We start from the raw sequence: 14528 nt of genomic DNA, 5'->3' as shown, positions 1-14528 counted from the left end.
TTGTTAGGTTCCCTCTGCACCCTTTCTTTAGTTATGTCTTCAATAGATTGGGGATATCCCCTCTGCAGGTCAACCCCAACTTCTTTAGGATCATATCTGTTATGCTCTTATTGATGCGTGACAGAAATCTGGACCTTGACCTCATAGACCTCCTTCTGTGCTATAAGGTCAGTAAGATCCGTACTAACGAGCCCTTCTACCACCTCTACCCGTTCGAGAAGATGTCCATATGCACTGACACAATAAAATCTGAAAAGGGTTGGAGGGATAGCATAGTGGGCATTAGTGGGGCTTGGTCTTCGCCGGCTGCAGAGGATTACCCAATCCCGAGCGCCTTTGGTGTCTGCTCTGTCTCCTCCTATAAAAAATTCAAATCCCATAAACATGACTGCCCCTGTGAAACATGCGTTCCTCGTTTTTGCACTTACTTATGCCGCTCCTTGGGAATACCTTGTGATGATTTGAGCTATAGTGTTTGCAGGGATAGGAGTAACTACTTGAAGAGATACGTTCTGAACGATATTCCTTCCTGCTCAGATCTCCTCACTTCAGACAACCTCTTTGCGCTCTCATCACTCGGCTACAATATGAGCAGACTGCAGATTCCCTCTTTTGGCAGGAGGAAAAATACTCCCCCAGCCACTCCTGCTGCTGGGGCGACCTCCTCTCCAGCGTCGGCTTCTTCTTCAGCCACCATATCTGACACTGTCCCGAGCGCAGTGGCCACTAACCCTGTTGCCAGCGCCCCTGCTGCCAACCAGAACGCGCCCTCCCCAGCTACCATAGCTCCTGCTGCTGCGGGGGGCGGTCGGGACAAAGAGCGAGGCAAAAGGCCTCATCCTGACAGTGAAATCGATCCTGAGGAGGAGCCTCTTATTAGAAGGACCCGAGTCTCTGGGCCGGGTACTCTCTTGCACCGAGCGATCAGAGCTCCTTCTCCCTCTGGGCCTCCTGCAGCTGGTGGCTCTGCTTCTGCTTCAGGCCCCCCTTCTATCCCCAGCTTACCGCCATGGGCCCCTCGGTACACCCGAACGGATGGGACGTTCGTGAAACCGAACGAGACCATGCTGAAGGATGGCCAGACCGCTATGGCCTACTACAGGAGCATGTGGACTCCGAAGGACATTGAGGCGGCAAAGGGCCTTTCCCAGAAGGACGTGTTCAGTCGCTTCCCCCAATCTGCTATGGAGGTGACTTTTATTTTCTAACTCATGAATTCTCTTATATTACTTGGTCTTGCCTTCGCCCGTTCTGACTATTGGTTTAACCGTTCTTATTGTGCGCCTATGCAGACATTGTTCGGGATGATGGCCATGCAGAAGCAGGTGGAGATGGGGAACGCCAGGGCCCGAAAGTATTCTGACAGCCTGGAGGTGGCTAATAAAGAAAACGACCTCCTTGCCATGAAGAATACCGAGGTGTTGGTTCGGCTTGACAAAGCCGAGCAAGAGAGAGATGTCCTGAAAAAGGAGAATGATTCCCTTCAGGATGAGAAGGACGCCCTCCAGCTTGAGAAGAGCGTCTGGCAGACTGAGCAGGAATCACTCAGAGAAGAGAAGGCAGAACTCCAACGCCTTCTAGCTGATGAACAGTCTGCTCGGATGGCTTTTGAAAAAAGAGCTCTGGACGAGCGTACCGCTCTGATCGACGCTATCAGCAGAGTGGGTGGTGGGATGCTGGCCCTTCACGCTCGGTTCTCCAGGGTCGGTGCTCTTCGGTATGCTCAAGGATTCCGGGAAGGTTTCGCCGACCGGGTTCCGGACGAGGGACAGACCAGCTCCACTCCGGATGAGGTAGACAAGGATCTGGGGATCGAACCTCTGGGGGTCTATGTCGACCCAGAACCTACCGAAGCGGAACGTATATTTGATGAGTGCCAGGACATCGCATCCTCAAGGATCATCACAGCTCCTCCTGCCGCTCTGCCACTGACCGCTCCCCAATCGTCAACCGTGGCTCCCTCTGTAGCCACTGCTGACGCTGAACCCCAGCCGAACGACTCAGTTATTCACCTGGATTCCCCACCTCATGAAGGTGAGGCGGCTGATGGGGCCAAGGAGGCGAGTCGGCAAGACCAAGATGCTGTTGGTACTGAGGCGTCTAGCTAGGGCTCCTTCGAATTCTTCTAGTTCATATCTTCTTGTAATGATGGACATCTCTCTTTTGTAAACTAAATGTTCAATATTAATGAAATGGCCGAACTCTTTTTCTCTATGTGTTGTGCTCTGTTCAACTTATCTTCAGTATATACATATCTTTTCTCTCTTTTTCTTTTTATATTAGCTTCGCTGTGTGTTTGTACGGCAAGTGCCTGGCGCTCGGCTAGAATGCCACTTGCCACTTGGCTTTAAATTTTTAGCAAGTGTCTGGCGTTCGGCTTATAGTGCCAGCTGCCACTTATCTTGCTTAAGTGCCTGGCGCTCGGCTAGAATGCCACTTGCCACTTGGCTTTAAATTTTTAGCAAGTGTCTGGCGTTCGGCTTATAGTGCCAGCTGCCACTTATCTTGCTTAAGTGCCTGGCGCTCGGCTAGAATGCCACTTGCCACTTGGCTTTAAATTTTTAGCAAGTGTCTGGCGTTCGGCTTATTGTGCCAGCTGCCACTTGTCTTGCTCAAGTGCCTGGCGCTCGGCTAGAATGCCACTTGCCACTTGGCTTTAAATTTTTAGCAAGTGTCTGGCGTTCGGCTTATAGTGCCAGCTGCCACTTATCTTGCTTAAGTGCCTGGCGCTCGGCTAGAATGCCACTTGCCACTTGGCTTTAAATTTTTAGCAAGTGTCTGGCGTTCGGCTTATTGTGCCAGCTGCCACTTGTCTTGCTCAAGTGCCTGGCGCTCGGCTAGAATGCCACTTGCCACTTGGCTTTAAATTTTTAGCAAGTGTCTGGCGTTCGGCTTATAGTGCCAGCTGCCACTTATCTTGCTTAAGTGCCTGGCGCTCGGCTAGAATGCCACTTGCCACTTGGCTTTAAATTTTTAGCAAGTGTCTGGCGTTCGGCTTATAGTGCCAGCTGCCACTTATCTTGCTTAAGTGCCTGGCGCTCGGCTAGAATGCCACTTGCCACTTGGCTTTAAATTTTTAGCAAGTGTCTGGCGTTCGGCTTATTGTGCCAGCTGCCACTTGTCTTGCTCAAGTGCCTGGCGCTCGGCTAGAATGCCACTTGCCACTTGGCTTTAAATTTTTAGCAAGTGTCTGGCGTTCGGCTTATAGTGCCAGCTGCCACTTATCTTGCTTAAGTGCCTGGCGCTCGGCTAGAATGCCACTTGCCACTTGGCTTTGAATTTTTATAGTAGACCATTGGAAAAGAAAATTCTTTTTTTTTTTTTTTTTGTAAATTCCAGTAACTTGCTCATTCATACGTATTTGATTGACAACAAATAACATCCAATTAAAGCCAGAACTTAGCTTCTATTGGTAGTACCTCTTCAGAGACGTGGCGTTCCAGGGCTTGCTGACCAACTTTCCCGCCATGGTTTCCAACGTATATGCCCCTTTGCCAATGACTTCTGCAATTCTGTATGGGCCTTCCCAGGGTGGCATCATTTTTTTGACCATCCCCACATTTCTTTTCAGAACCAGATCGCCCGGGGCAAAATCCCTGTGTTTTACTCTCTTATTGTGACTATTCGCCAGCACTTGCTGATACGATGCTAGCCTTATAGCCGCTGCGTCCCTCCTTTCGTCTATCATATCGAGGTTCAGTCTTAACATCTTGTCGTTCTGATCTCGACTCCATGCTAAGCTTCTGATAGTGGGGACTAAATGCTCAACCGGTATAACTGCTTCGGTACCATACGCCATTGCGAACGGGCTCTCCCCAGTCGGCCGCCTTGGGGTGGTTCTGTAAGCCCATAGAACGTTCGGGAATTCATCCAACCACTTCCCCTTATGATCTTCCAGCTTCTTCTTAATGCAGGCGAAAATGGTTCTGTTTGTGATTTCTGCTTGTCCGTTAGCCTGAGGATGACTTACTGCAGCCAGCTTCTGGTTGATTCCATACTCCTCCAGCAGCTTTCTTACTTGCCTGCTGTCGAGGTTTGTGCCATTGTCCATGACTATTGTTCTGGGAACACCGAAGCGGCAGATAATGTTGTTCCAGATAAATCGTCTCACCTGAGTCTGAGTCACGCTAGGATACGGTTCTGCCTCCACCCATTTAGTGAAATAATCCGTGGCCAGTAACACATACTTGTTCTGAGCTCTTGCAGTTGGCAGAGGACCGACCACATCCATCCCCCATTGCGCGAAAGGCCACGGCGAGGCCATTACGTGCAATTCCTCAGGTGGTTGGTGGATCATTGGTCCATATCGTTGGCACTTATCGCACCTTCGAGAGAACTCCTCCGCATCTCTTGACATGTTTGGCCAGAAATACCCTTGTGTCATTGCTTTATGCGCTAACGATCTTCCCCCAGAATGATTGCCACACACTCCCTCATGAATAGCTCGCAGTACCTGCTGCGACTCCGCGGGGGTGACATATTTCAAGTACGGGCCAGAATAGGACCTTCTGTACAGCTGGTTCCGCACGATGGCGTACTTGGCAGCATTCTGTTTGAGTTTCCTAGCTTCATCCCTTTGCATAGGCAAAACGCCATCTCGAATATAGGTAATGATTGGGTCAATCCAACTCGGTTCATACGGTATGACGTTGACTTGCCAAGGGTCCGAGTCCATCGGTTCTTCGAAAATGGACGGCTGGGTCACTATTCCCACTGGAATCACCCTCGCCAATGTTTCACCGCAACTCGAAGCACTGCATGCTAAACGGTCTGCATCTGCATTCTGTTCCCTCGGCAACTGTATGAATTCAATCTTTGCAAAGTCCTTGGCTCTACGCAGAACGGTAGAACGATATGCCCCCATCATGTCATCCTTGGCTGCGTACTCACCATTTACCTGCCGAATAATCAGCTGCGAGTCACTATACACTGTCAAACTTTTGATCTGTAGCTCTCTGGCCAACTTTAATCCATTTAGCAACGCCTCGTATTCCGCTTCATTATTGGTGGCTCGGAACTCAAGTCTGAGTGCTTGGCTCAAGGAAGTACCCTCTGGGGTTTGCAGTTTGATCCCAATCCCAGCCCCCATCTGGTTAGAGGAGCCATCCACAAAAAGTTTCCAAGAGCCGCTTCTAAGGTCCTCTTCCGTATCTTCGGCATCACATTCTAGTAGGAAATCGGCCACCGCTTGCCCTTTAATAGCTGTTCTCGGCTCGTACGTTATGTCAAATGAACTCAACTCTATGGCCCACTTTGTCATTCTGCCCGAGAGCTCTGGCTTGTGCATGAGCGTTCTGATTGGGAAAGTTGTTAGAACAGCTATGGGGTGGGATTCAAAATAATGCCTTAACTTTCTTTTTGCATGTACAAGTGCAAGTACCACCCGTTCGGCCTTTGAGTATCTTTTTTCTGCCTCCATCAGTGTTTTGCTTACATAAAATACCGGGTATTGCACCCCTTCCTTGCAACGAATCAGAACGGCACTCGTCGCGACACCAGATACTCCAAGATATAGAAATAACTTTTCTTCCGGTTCTGGGGCTGACAGGACTGGAGGATTCTGCATATATTGCTTTAAATGAGTCAATGCCTGTCGTTGCTCATCCCCCCAGACCTGCCTTCCATGGCTTCGAATCGTGTCAAAGAATGGTTTGCAGTGGTCTGACAACTTTGAAACAAATCGACTTAACGCAGCTATTCGTCCTGTTAGGGCTTGCACCTCTCTGATCGTCTTTGGCTCGGCATTCTTAATCAAAGCCTCTGCTTGAGCGGGGCTAACTTCGATGCCCCTGCGGTTGACCACGTGTCCCAGAAACTGCCCGGAACTCACACCGAACGAGCACTTGGTCGGATTGAGCCTCATTCCATATCGCCTTAGTACATCGAATACATCTTGCAGATGCTTCAGATGATCATCCTTTTTCCTACTCTTTACCACCATATCATCAATATAGGCTTCGACAATCTTACCCATTTGATTCTTAAAAACTTTGCTAACAAGTCGTTGATAAGTTGCTCCCGCATTCTTTAGCCCGAAAGGCATAACTTTGTAGCAGTATGTACCTCGCTCGGTGACAAAAGAAGTTTTTTCTTCATCTGCGGGGTCCATAGGAATCTGATTATAACCTGAATATGCGTCCAGAAAGGTCAAACGCTCATACCCAGTGGTGGCATCCACCATTTGATCAATCTTAGGCAGCGGGAAGCTGTCCTTCGGGCAGGCTTTGTTCAAATTGGTGAAATCAATGCATACTCGCCATTTCCCATTTTTCTTCTGCACTACAACGACGTTGGACAACCACTCAGGGTAGTGCACCTCTCTGATAAATCCCGCATCAAGCAGCCTATCGACTTCTTCCGCTATGATCTGATTACGTTCTGGAGCAAATCTTCGCTGCTTCTGTTTCACTGGTTTGAAACTGGGATTTACATTCAGGGAATGACAGGATACGGAAGGACTAATTCCAGGCATGTCTAGGTGACTCCATGCGAATACGTCGACATTGTGGGACAAAAAATCCACTAGCTCTTGCCGCTCTTCTCTGGTCAGTCTTATACCTACTCTGGCAGTTCGTTCTGGCCTGGACTGATCGATCTGCACATCCAGAAGGGGCTCCTCGGTCAAGTCGACTGACTCCTCCACCCTATTCTGCTCGGGCGGAGGTTTCTGTAATTGCTATCTGGGGCTTGTCGAACGGACGGGCGCCTTTCCTTTCCCAGCATGCTTTAGTGTGACGGAATAACACTCTTTGGCTGCGACCTGATCCCCCCGAATGTCTATTACTCTATCCCCATCGGGCCCGAGGCACCTCATGACCTGATGCAGAGTTGAGGGTACACCCCGGACTCTGTGAATCCATCCTCTTCCCATCAGGAGATTATACGAGGGGTGAATTTCCACAACCACAAAAGTTTCCATAAGAGCTCGTTCTGCAGCTTGAACTTCTACTTCCACCATCCCGACGGGTTCCACCCTCTTCCCATCGAACCCTAATAAGGGATTTCCGGTGGGCTTGAGCCTCTCTGGTTTAATGTCGAGCCTGTCAAATGTGTCCCTCGGCATAACATTCGCACTGCTCCCAGGATCGATCAGAACTCTGCGCACCAAGCAATCCGCCACTGTCAAACTGACTACCAACGGGTCGTCATGAGGCAGTTGAACACGCTGCAGGTCTGTCCAGTCGAACTTTATCTGCATTGACGGGCTCTGCTGGTGTAGAGTGGACACATTGCCGACCCTTTTCTTCATCTGTGCCTGCCGCAGGCGCACCCGTAGCAGCTCATCTGACTCTTCACTAGGCTCGGGTCGACCATGGATAACATTGATTATACGAACTGGTTGCGAATTGTGGGAGCTTTGTTTATGACTCCTTTTTATTTGTTCTACTGGTCGATTCTGCTCCATCGCCGAGCCTTGAACATAACTCGCAAACTCCCCTTTAGCTATCAACATCTCCACTTGCCTCCTCAAGTTCCTGCATTCGTTAGTCTGATGTCCGAAATCAGAATGAAAAGCACAATGTTTAGTTTGATCCCTCTGCTCGAGGGGTTGTCTAATTGGCAGTGGTGGATGAAACTTGTCCTTGTTCTCCTGATACAGCCTTGCCAGAGTGACCTTCAGCGGAGTAATCAACTCTTCCTCCCTGGACCTTTTTTCGGCCTTCCAAGTGGTCTGACGTTGTGGCTGAGCCTGCTTCTGCCTGATCTTTGCCTTGGACTTCTCCTCGGTCGACACAAGCGACGTTGTCCGAGCATTAGCTGCCTCCTCTTCTTCGAGGCGCACAAAGCCATCGGCTCTCTCATTGAGTTCATCCATGGTAGCCGGCGTGTTCACTACCAGACTGGTGTGAAAGGGAGTTCCGCGTGTCATGGATAACTTGAAGGCTTGAACTGCCGTAGAAGGGTGGCATTCGATCACCATACTCTTAGTGAGATTAAACCTGGTAAGAAAGGCCTGGAGACGTTCATCCTTGTGCTGCCGCATCGTGAAGAGGCTCGAGATGTCCTTCGGCGGGCGTTTGTTCCCATAGTACTGACTTATGAACCGATCGCACAGGTCTCTGAAACTGCCAATGGAGCTCCTAGGCAAGTTTTTGAACCAGCTGAGCGCCGGTCCGGCCAGGCTTGTAGGGAAACATTTGCACATTAAAGAGTCGTTTTCCGTATTCAGGGCCATTTTCAACTGGATATGATACACATGATCGATCGGATCGGTCGTTCCGTCAAACAGAATAAAGACTGGCATAGCAAACTTCCTTGGATGCGGCGCATTCAAGATCTCGTCGGTGAATGGTGAATCCACCGTCCGAGCCGCGGATCGGAGAGCTTCATTCTCTCTCTGGAGTCCAGCGGTAGCTCTGTGAGTTACGGTTCTGCCCTCCGAACCGTGATGAGTGACAGTAACCATGGAGGGCCGGTAAGACGGATCGAACGACCGTTCCTCTATGAACTCTCTTTGCCAAGGCGACGCTACTCGACGGCGATCAACCTCCATCACTTCCTCTCGGTCAAACCTTTCCCGCTGCGGATCAACGTGAGTCGATCCTTCGTGATCTTCAACTCGACGAACATTTGGCGGCAAATTGTCCATCATCCTTTCGTCACGGTGGTGAGCTGACTGATTGTTCTCGTCCTGATCGCCTTGATGCGCGATATTAGATGGAACACCTCCTTCTCCGACCGGAAGTGGATGCGAAACCGCAGGTATTTGCCGATGCTGCAGTCCAGCTTTCAATTCTGCATTTTCTTTTCTGAGAGCTTCAATCAAGTTCATCAACTCTTCAAGCTTTGTTTGCTGGACAGCCTCCATCGGATTGGAGCTTTCACCTATCATTATTCCCGAACGGAGTAAAGGCATTAATCTCAAGTTCGCGAGTAGATCTGAGCTTCGTGAGTAGGAATTTTTAGATCTGGCTTCTAATTCTCCGAATTATGCTCACTGTTTACAAGATCTGAATTGTCTAAACTCTAAATCCGTCAGATCCTGCCACAATCGAGCAACTCGTGGTTGCGTAGATCTGAAGTCACTCCTGCCAAAGCTTCAAGAATCGTAATTCCTCCAGAGTAGGTCACAATCGCTCAGATCTGGATTCAAATCCGCAAGATCGAGTCTCGATCAACCGAATTGGTTTGAATCCATTCGATACTCCTCATTGATCAACCAAACTTTCATGCGTTTCCCACAGACGGCGCCAATTGAAGATGCAAGAAACTCCTTCTATTCTTTCTCTCTCTAGAATTCTTACACCTCCACCCGGAAAGATCCCTCTCCTCTTCATTCCAACTCCTATTTATAGACACTTACAAGATATTTACAAGATATTTACAAGATATTTACTAATTGCTGGACCTGGGCCTATTCCTCTGTAAGCCCTGGTCACCCTTGATGGGCTTACTCCCGCTCGGCCCATATGGCAGTGTCTTTCTATGGGCTGACCCAGCTGTTCGGACTGAAGGTTGTGTTTTGCGAGTCGGACCTGGCCCATGTCATCCGGGGCCTCCTCAACTATTTCTATGAACATTATTAAGTATGTATATACTGAAACCATAATTTCGGATACGCAGCACTTCACAAGTACCATGTATCAAAAAAGATTTTGCAAATTTAGGACTGGACTTAATTATAACGTGTGTACGTTCAAGAAAATTATTTACTTCATAAGACATCATAGATGAGTTCTCATTAATTAAGCCAAGTTCGAATATTTCAAAAAAATTAATAAGAACGTAATCTAAAGTGAACATAGAGTTATTAAAAATGATAATTTCGGGTGAAATTAATTCACTTTAGGTATACACAACACTTCATAAGTAACGTATATAAAAAAAGACCATGCAAATCTTAAACTTAGCTTAACTATAACGTGTGGTTACCTTCACAAAAATTATTTGTTTACTGAGATATCCGAAGTGAATTCTCATCCGGTAAACCAATTGAATATTTTATAAAAATTTAATAAGAACGTAATTCGAAGTGAACATGGGGTTATTAAAAATGTCACCATCTATAATGAAGTGGGAGCGTTGTTGATTTAGAAAGAGACTTTAATGGTTGTCACTTGTCTCAATCCTGGAAATAAGCCAAGTTCGCTGTAACTAATTAATTCATCATGCAATAAGCCCGCTCACGAAGAACATGACTTTATGAGCTGAGTAAAAACTCTGGGAATGTCTGACACGTGGAAGATTTTTTAAACATTGTAGCAGTTACATTCTCTTATTGTAATTTGCGCTTCTTTTTTTTTTTTTTTTGCCCTTTTTTTAAAAAAAAATTTCACCATTGTAATTTGCGCTTTCACATCCTTAAAATTCAGCAATTTAATCTAATTTAATGAATTTTAGCGTTCCATTTCCCTTGCACTAAATTATTTCCATTCCTGTTTTTTTCCCTTCCGAAATTCGAATTCACTTCTCTACCAAGTTGTAGTCCAACTTTGTAATTGTGACACTATTGTTTTTCTCATTTTTTTCTAGAAATTTTGCGGTAACATTTGATTGCTAATCTGCAATAATCAAATTAGTGGATTCTAAGGGTTTTTTTTTTTTTTTTTTTTTTTTTTTCAGATATGATGGCAATCTCTATCCTATTCCTAAAAATATGAAGAAAAATATAACAAGTTCACAATAGAATCAACATTAATGTTTCTTCCGATAGAAAAGAAGAAAATTAAATGAAGGAGAAAAGATGCGGATGAATGAGACATCCCTATATAAGAGTTTATATTATTCTCTCTTTTTGTTCAACAGAAAATATTTTTTTCCTTTTTTAGGTAAAATATATATATATTTAGACAAATGATGTTGAGGTCGAGACTATCGGGTAGAGCGTGTAAAATAATTTGTTGAAAATTGATGAGTAATTTTTTTTTTTTTGTTATTATTAATATATTTTTTTCATAAATATTTTACGACAATCAAACACTAAAAAATTAAAAAATATATATTTTCTAAAAAAATTTTTACATCCAAACAAACAAACCTAAATGGAAACTTATTTATCAATTTTTGTTTGAGTGAATGTGATCGAAGAAAGTGGAGAAAAGAGGTTTCATTGAGTCTGTTGAGTTAAATGATTGCATTGCAGAAAATATTCATATTTACTCCAAACTTGAAAATTAAAATCATAAAATATAGAGGAAGATTTTGTGCAAGTACCAGCTTGACATGACAACATCGTACAAGCTTTAACTTTATCAAATTGCACACAGCTTTCAAGTATCAAATTGCAATGATAGAGAATGTTGAGTCCAGATTGCATACAAGATCAATCAGCAAACCCTAAGAACTTGGCACCACCAGTTACCAAAGCCGGTTCTCGATCACAGCAGAAACTATGCCTTTCAGCGTTGCCTGTATGAAACGATAACCATATTCATGAATGCTACTATAGTATATTGAAAGAAAGAAACAAAAAATAGTAAAATCATGTTTTGAATAGTACCACAGAGTGGTCTTTCAGGCCAAGAGAGAGCACCAATGGTCTTGAAGAGCCAGAGCTACTGCAAACACATCAGGACAGGTAACGAATTAAAGGTCCGTGCCAAATTTCTAATCAAAATAATAAAAGTCTTCTTAAAGCATCAATTCAATAAAAGGCAGAAGACATTGATTGCTGATGGATCGTCATGTCTATCATGAATATTAATCAGCATAAATTTGCAGATATTTGCATATACTTGTGTTCAACAAACTAATCTTTGATAGAGACAAAAATGTGAAAATGTAATTATTAAATTGACAAGGAAATATACCTAATGTGTTCAATCAGCTGCCGAGCACACGTCACTAGCATTGGCTGCAAGTATTGTAATTTGTATCTAGTTGATCAACAATCATGATCTAACAAAAGCTACATAAACAGACTACTGCAGAGACTAGATTACCTCATCTCGTTTACCAAATATCACGGACACATGGAAGGTTGGATGAATTGATAATAATCCTTCCTCCTTTCTGCCAATCAAATAAAATGATGTACCTTAGAAGTGATACCAGGTAGAAGTGTGATCAAAATGACTATCATAATTTCCTACAATCTTGGAGGGCAAAACAAAATTGGATTCAAGAGAAAGCAGACTATAAAATCAATAGCATTGGAAATTGCTACCTTCACTAAAGTCTCCTGTAGTGTATATCAAGCAAAAGTTAAAATGAGCATTTTGAAGAGTTGTGTTTGAGTAATAAATATAATTCACAACAATATTCTATTTCACAGATTACATGTATGCGAGTGTAATCTTCTTAGAAGAGGATTACTATTTTTTTTTTTTTGTTGATAATCGTGGGTGTCCAGAAGAGGTTACTTGCAGTAAAAGGTGGCGATGATATATATACACACACAGGCACATATTGATAATAAGTAACATATTATGTGTTCACTGCAATTGATTTTCACTGTATGCATATATTCATTAGCAACGCTATCTACAAAATTAGATCAACTGTAATCTTCTTAGAAGTGGATCACTTAAAGGTGTTGATGATATATACAATGCACACACGTATTGATAATAACCAACACATCTAGCAATTGATTTCACTGTATGCATGAATATTCATAATTTGTTAGCCTCTATTAGACAATCCAAAAATAGGGATATCTATATTCTTGATCGAGAATATGACCTTGAAGTCCATTGTACACTTGGGAGACAGGTTGAAGAACACTAAAACCTACATATGGCAGCAATAGCAATTCCATCTGTTTTCTGCTGAGCTAAATTATATCATGCACGCGATAGTACATCACTACATCCTACAATAGAAACTGACCCTTGGAAGTTTGAACTACAAAACAAAGACTCAACTGAGCCACCACATATCCCAAGTCCAATATCAATACTCAAGTCTGTCCTTGCAGCTGATTTGAAACTTTCTAACTGAAAAAATAATATGCAATCAGAAATAAAAACACAAAGGTAGTTTCAACAAGGAGAAAAATAAATAAATAAATAAATAATAATAATAATACAAACCTGGCATGCAGTATTGTCCCCATGCTTCCTATTTGAGTTGCAATGACCTGAAAGGACTTGCAAATATTAAATTACCTCGAACAAAAAAACATAGTATAACACGCATCCACTCTGAAAAAAATTAGAGGCTGTAACTCACAAGAAAATGATCATCATAGCTACTAATGATTATATCTGTTTTGTTCCCCTGCCAAACAGTGAGCAAGCAATTGAGTTAAAATTTAATGATAAAAGCATATTAACAGTGAAATCAAAGACACTCGATGAACTTTGTATAGCTGCACAATTGAAGAGAAGTAAAGAATACGCCAACTTGAAAAGTTTGCAACAACCTCTATACTAATTAAAACAGCAATGCAAATGGGCATTTGCCAATACAGTAGGAGCCACAATTAATACCCCTCTATCAACCAATACACTTTACTTTTAGCCTACAGTTTGCATATTGATGCAACAAGTCGTCATAAAGGGTATACACACCCGAGTAACACGAAAACATAAATCATCATAGATCAAATGAACACAATTCCAGTTTCTAGTCTTCAAGACCAAGCCTTTGACACAACCCAAGATCAAACAACCTAGACTATCCCAACAAGCCTCTTTTATATACCCAAGCTCATCGTCAAATTCCCTAGTAAGACACCTTAAATAAAAATAAAAATAAAAACTGACAAAGCCCAGTTTTTATCCAATTTAGTAACAAATATTCAGACAAGACCTATCCCAGGATCAGACACAGTCTTACCCCCACAGGCAAAGAGGCTATTTCCGTGATTCAAAGCTGTGACCTGAAGGTCACAAATGTGCCAAGGCCCACCCACCCTCAGTCATTAATCATCACTGACACACAAAAAGTAAAAGAATTATCAATTGATGTTTATGTAACGTGGTTCGTAAAGTACTCATTCAATTATTAAAAATGATTTTCCTACATAACATAGAGAAATCTGAGTGGACTGGACATTAAAGCAAACAGGTTGTGGGCGAAAGGATATACCATTGTTAAGGTTTCAATTGCATTTGATGAGAAGCACATAGGCAGTCCTTTATCAATAATCGTCAAATTTGTAGGTATTCACACTTCGTTTAAAGATCCATTTTGTCCGTACTTTCAGATAAGCACAATGAATTATGAAATTTTATGAAAACACGTGAAATGGAAATTAATAATAAAGAGAAAATTGAAGAATCACGAACAAGTTTATAAGCTCATGGACCACTTCGTCTATCAAACTCATGAAAACGAATAAACAGAAACAAAGAATTCATCTCAAGACTGTATAATCAATAAGGAAGAGGAGGAAGAAGAAGAAGTAAGATGACGTGTACTTGCCTTAATATCGAGTGAGAGCTTGTTGTGAGGCACAGGAAAGGGCGGTGCAGAAGTAGCCATAACTATCTAGAGAGAGAGAGAGAGTGTGTGTGTGTGTGTGTGTGAGAGAGAGAGAGAGAGAGAGAGAGAGTGGTACTGAGTTTTCGTTTGGAATTTGCAGATTGGCACCGCGCGACCTCGGCCTTGCCTGCAAAAGTTTTTTTCTTGGAAGTAAAGAA

General features: G+C 43.8%; 1 protein-coding gene across 1 annotated transcript; it reads right to left on the bottom strand.

The window, feature by feature from the left end:
- Positions 1-11107: 11107 nt before the first annotated feature.
- Positions 11108-14528, bottom strand: LOC132315768 (uncharacterized). Its single transcript, XM_059814170.1, has 7 exons — positions 14311-14528; positions 13114-13161; positions 12975-13021; positions 11883-11952; positions 11751-11794; positions 11441-11498; positions 11108-11349 (listed from the first exon to the last, which is right to left on the bottom strand). Exons 1-7 carry the CDS (start codon positions 14368-14370, stop codon positions 11299-11301), a joined length of 378 nt encoding a protein of 125 aa, XP_059670153.1. The 5' UTR covers positions 14371-14528; the 3' UTR covers positions 11108-11298.

This window comes from Cornus florida, unplaced genomic scaffold (assembly GCF_030987335.1).
Source record: "Cornus florida cultivar Cherokee Brave unplaced genomic scaffold, ASM3098733v1 CherokeeBrave_3.0.0_Hap2_Chr07, whole genome shotgun sequence".
NCBI classification, from domain to species: domain Eukaryota; kingdom Viridiplantae; phylum Streptophyta; class Magnoliopsida; order Cornales; family Cornaceae; genus Cornus; species Cornus florida.
Note: the sequence above shows the minus strand (reverse complement) of the source record. Positions and strands in the feature narration are given on the sequence as shown.

Excerpts from the sequence above, each read along its gene's own strand:
- LOC132315768 (XM_059814170.1), bottom strand. The coding sequence starts at position 14,370 with ATGGCTACTTCTGCACCGCCCTTTCCTGTGCCTCACAACAAGCTCTCA. Across the intron at positions 13,022-13,113 it reads GCTATGATGATCATTTTCTT|GTCATTGCAACTCAAATAGG; the intron begins GTGAGTTACAGC and ends AAGTCCTTTCAG. Across the intron at positions 11,350-11,440 it reads GCCTGAAAGACCACTCTGTG|GCAACGCTGAAAGGCATAGT; the intron begins GTACTATTCAAA and ends CGTTTCATACAG.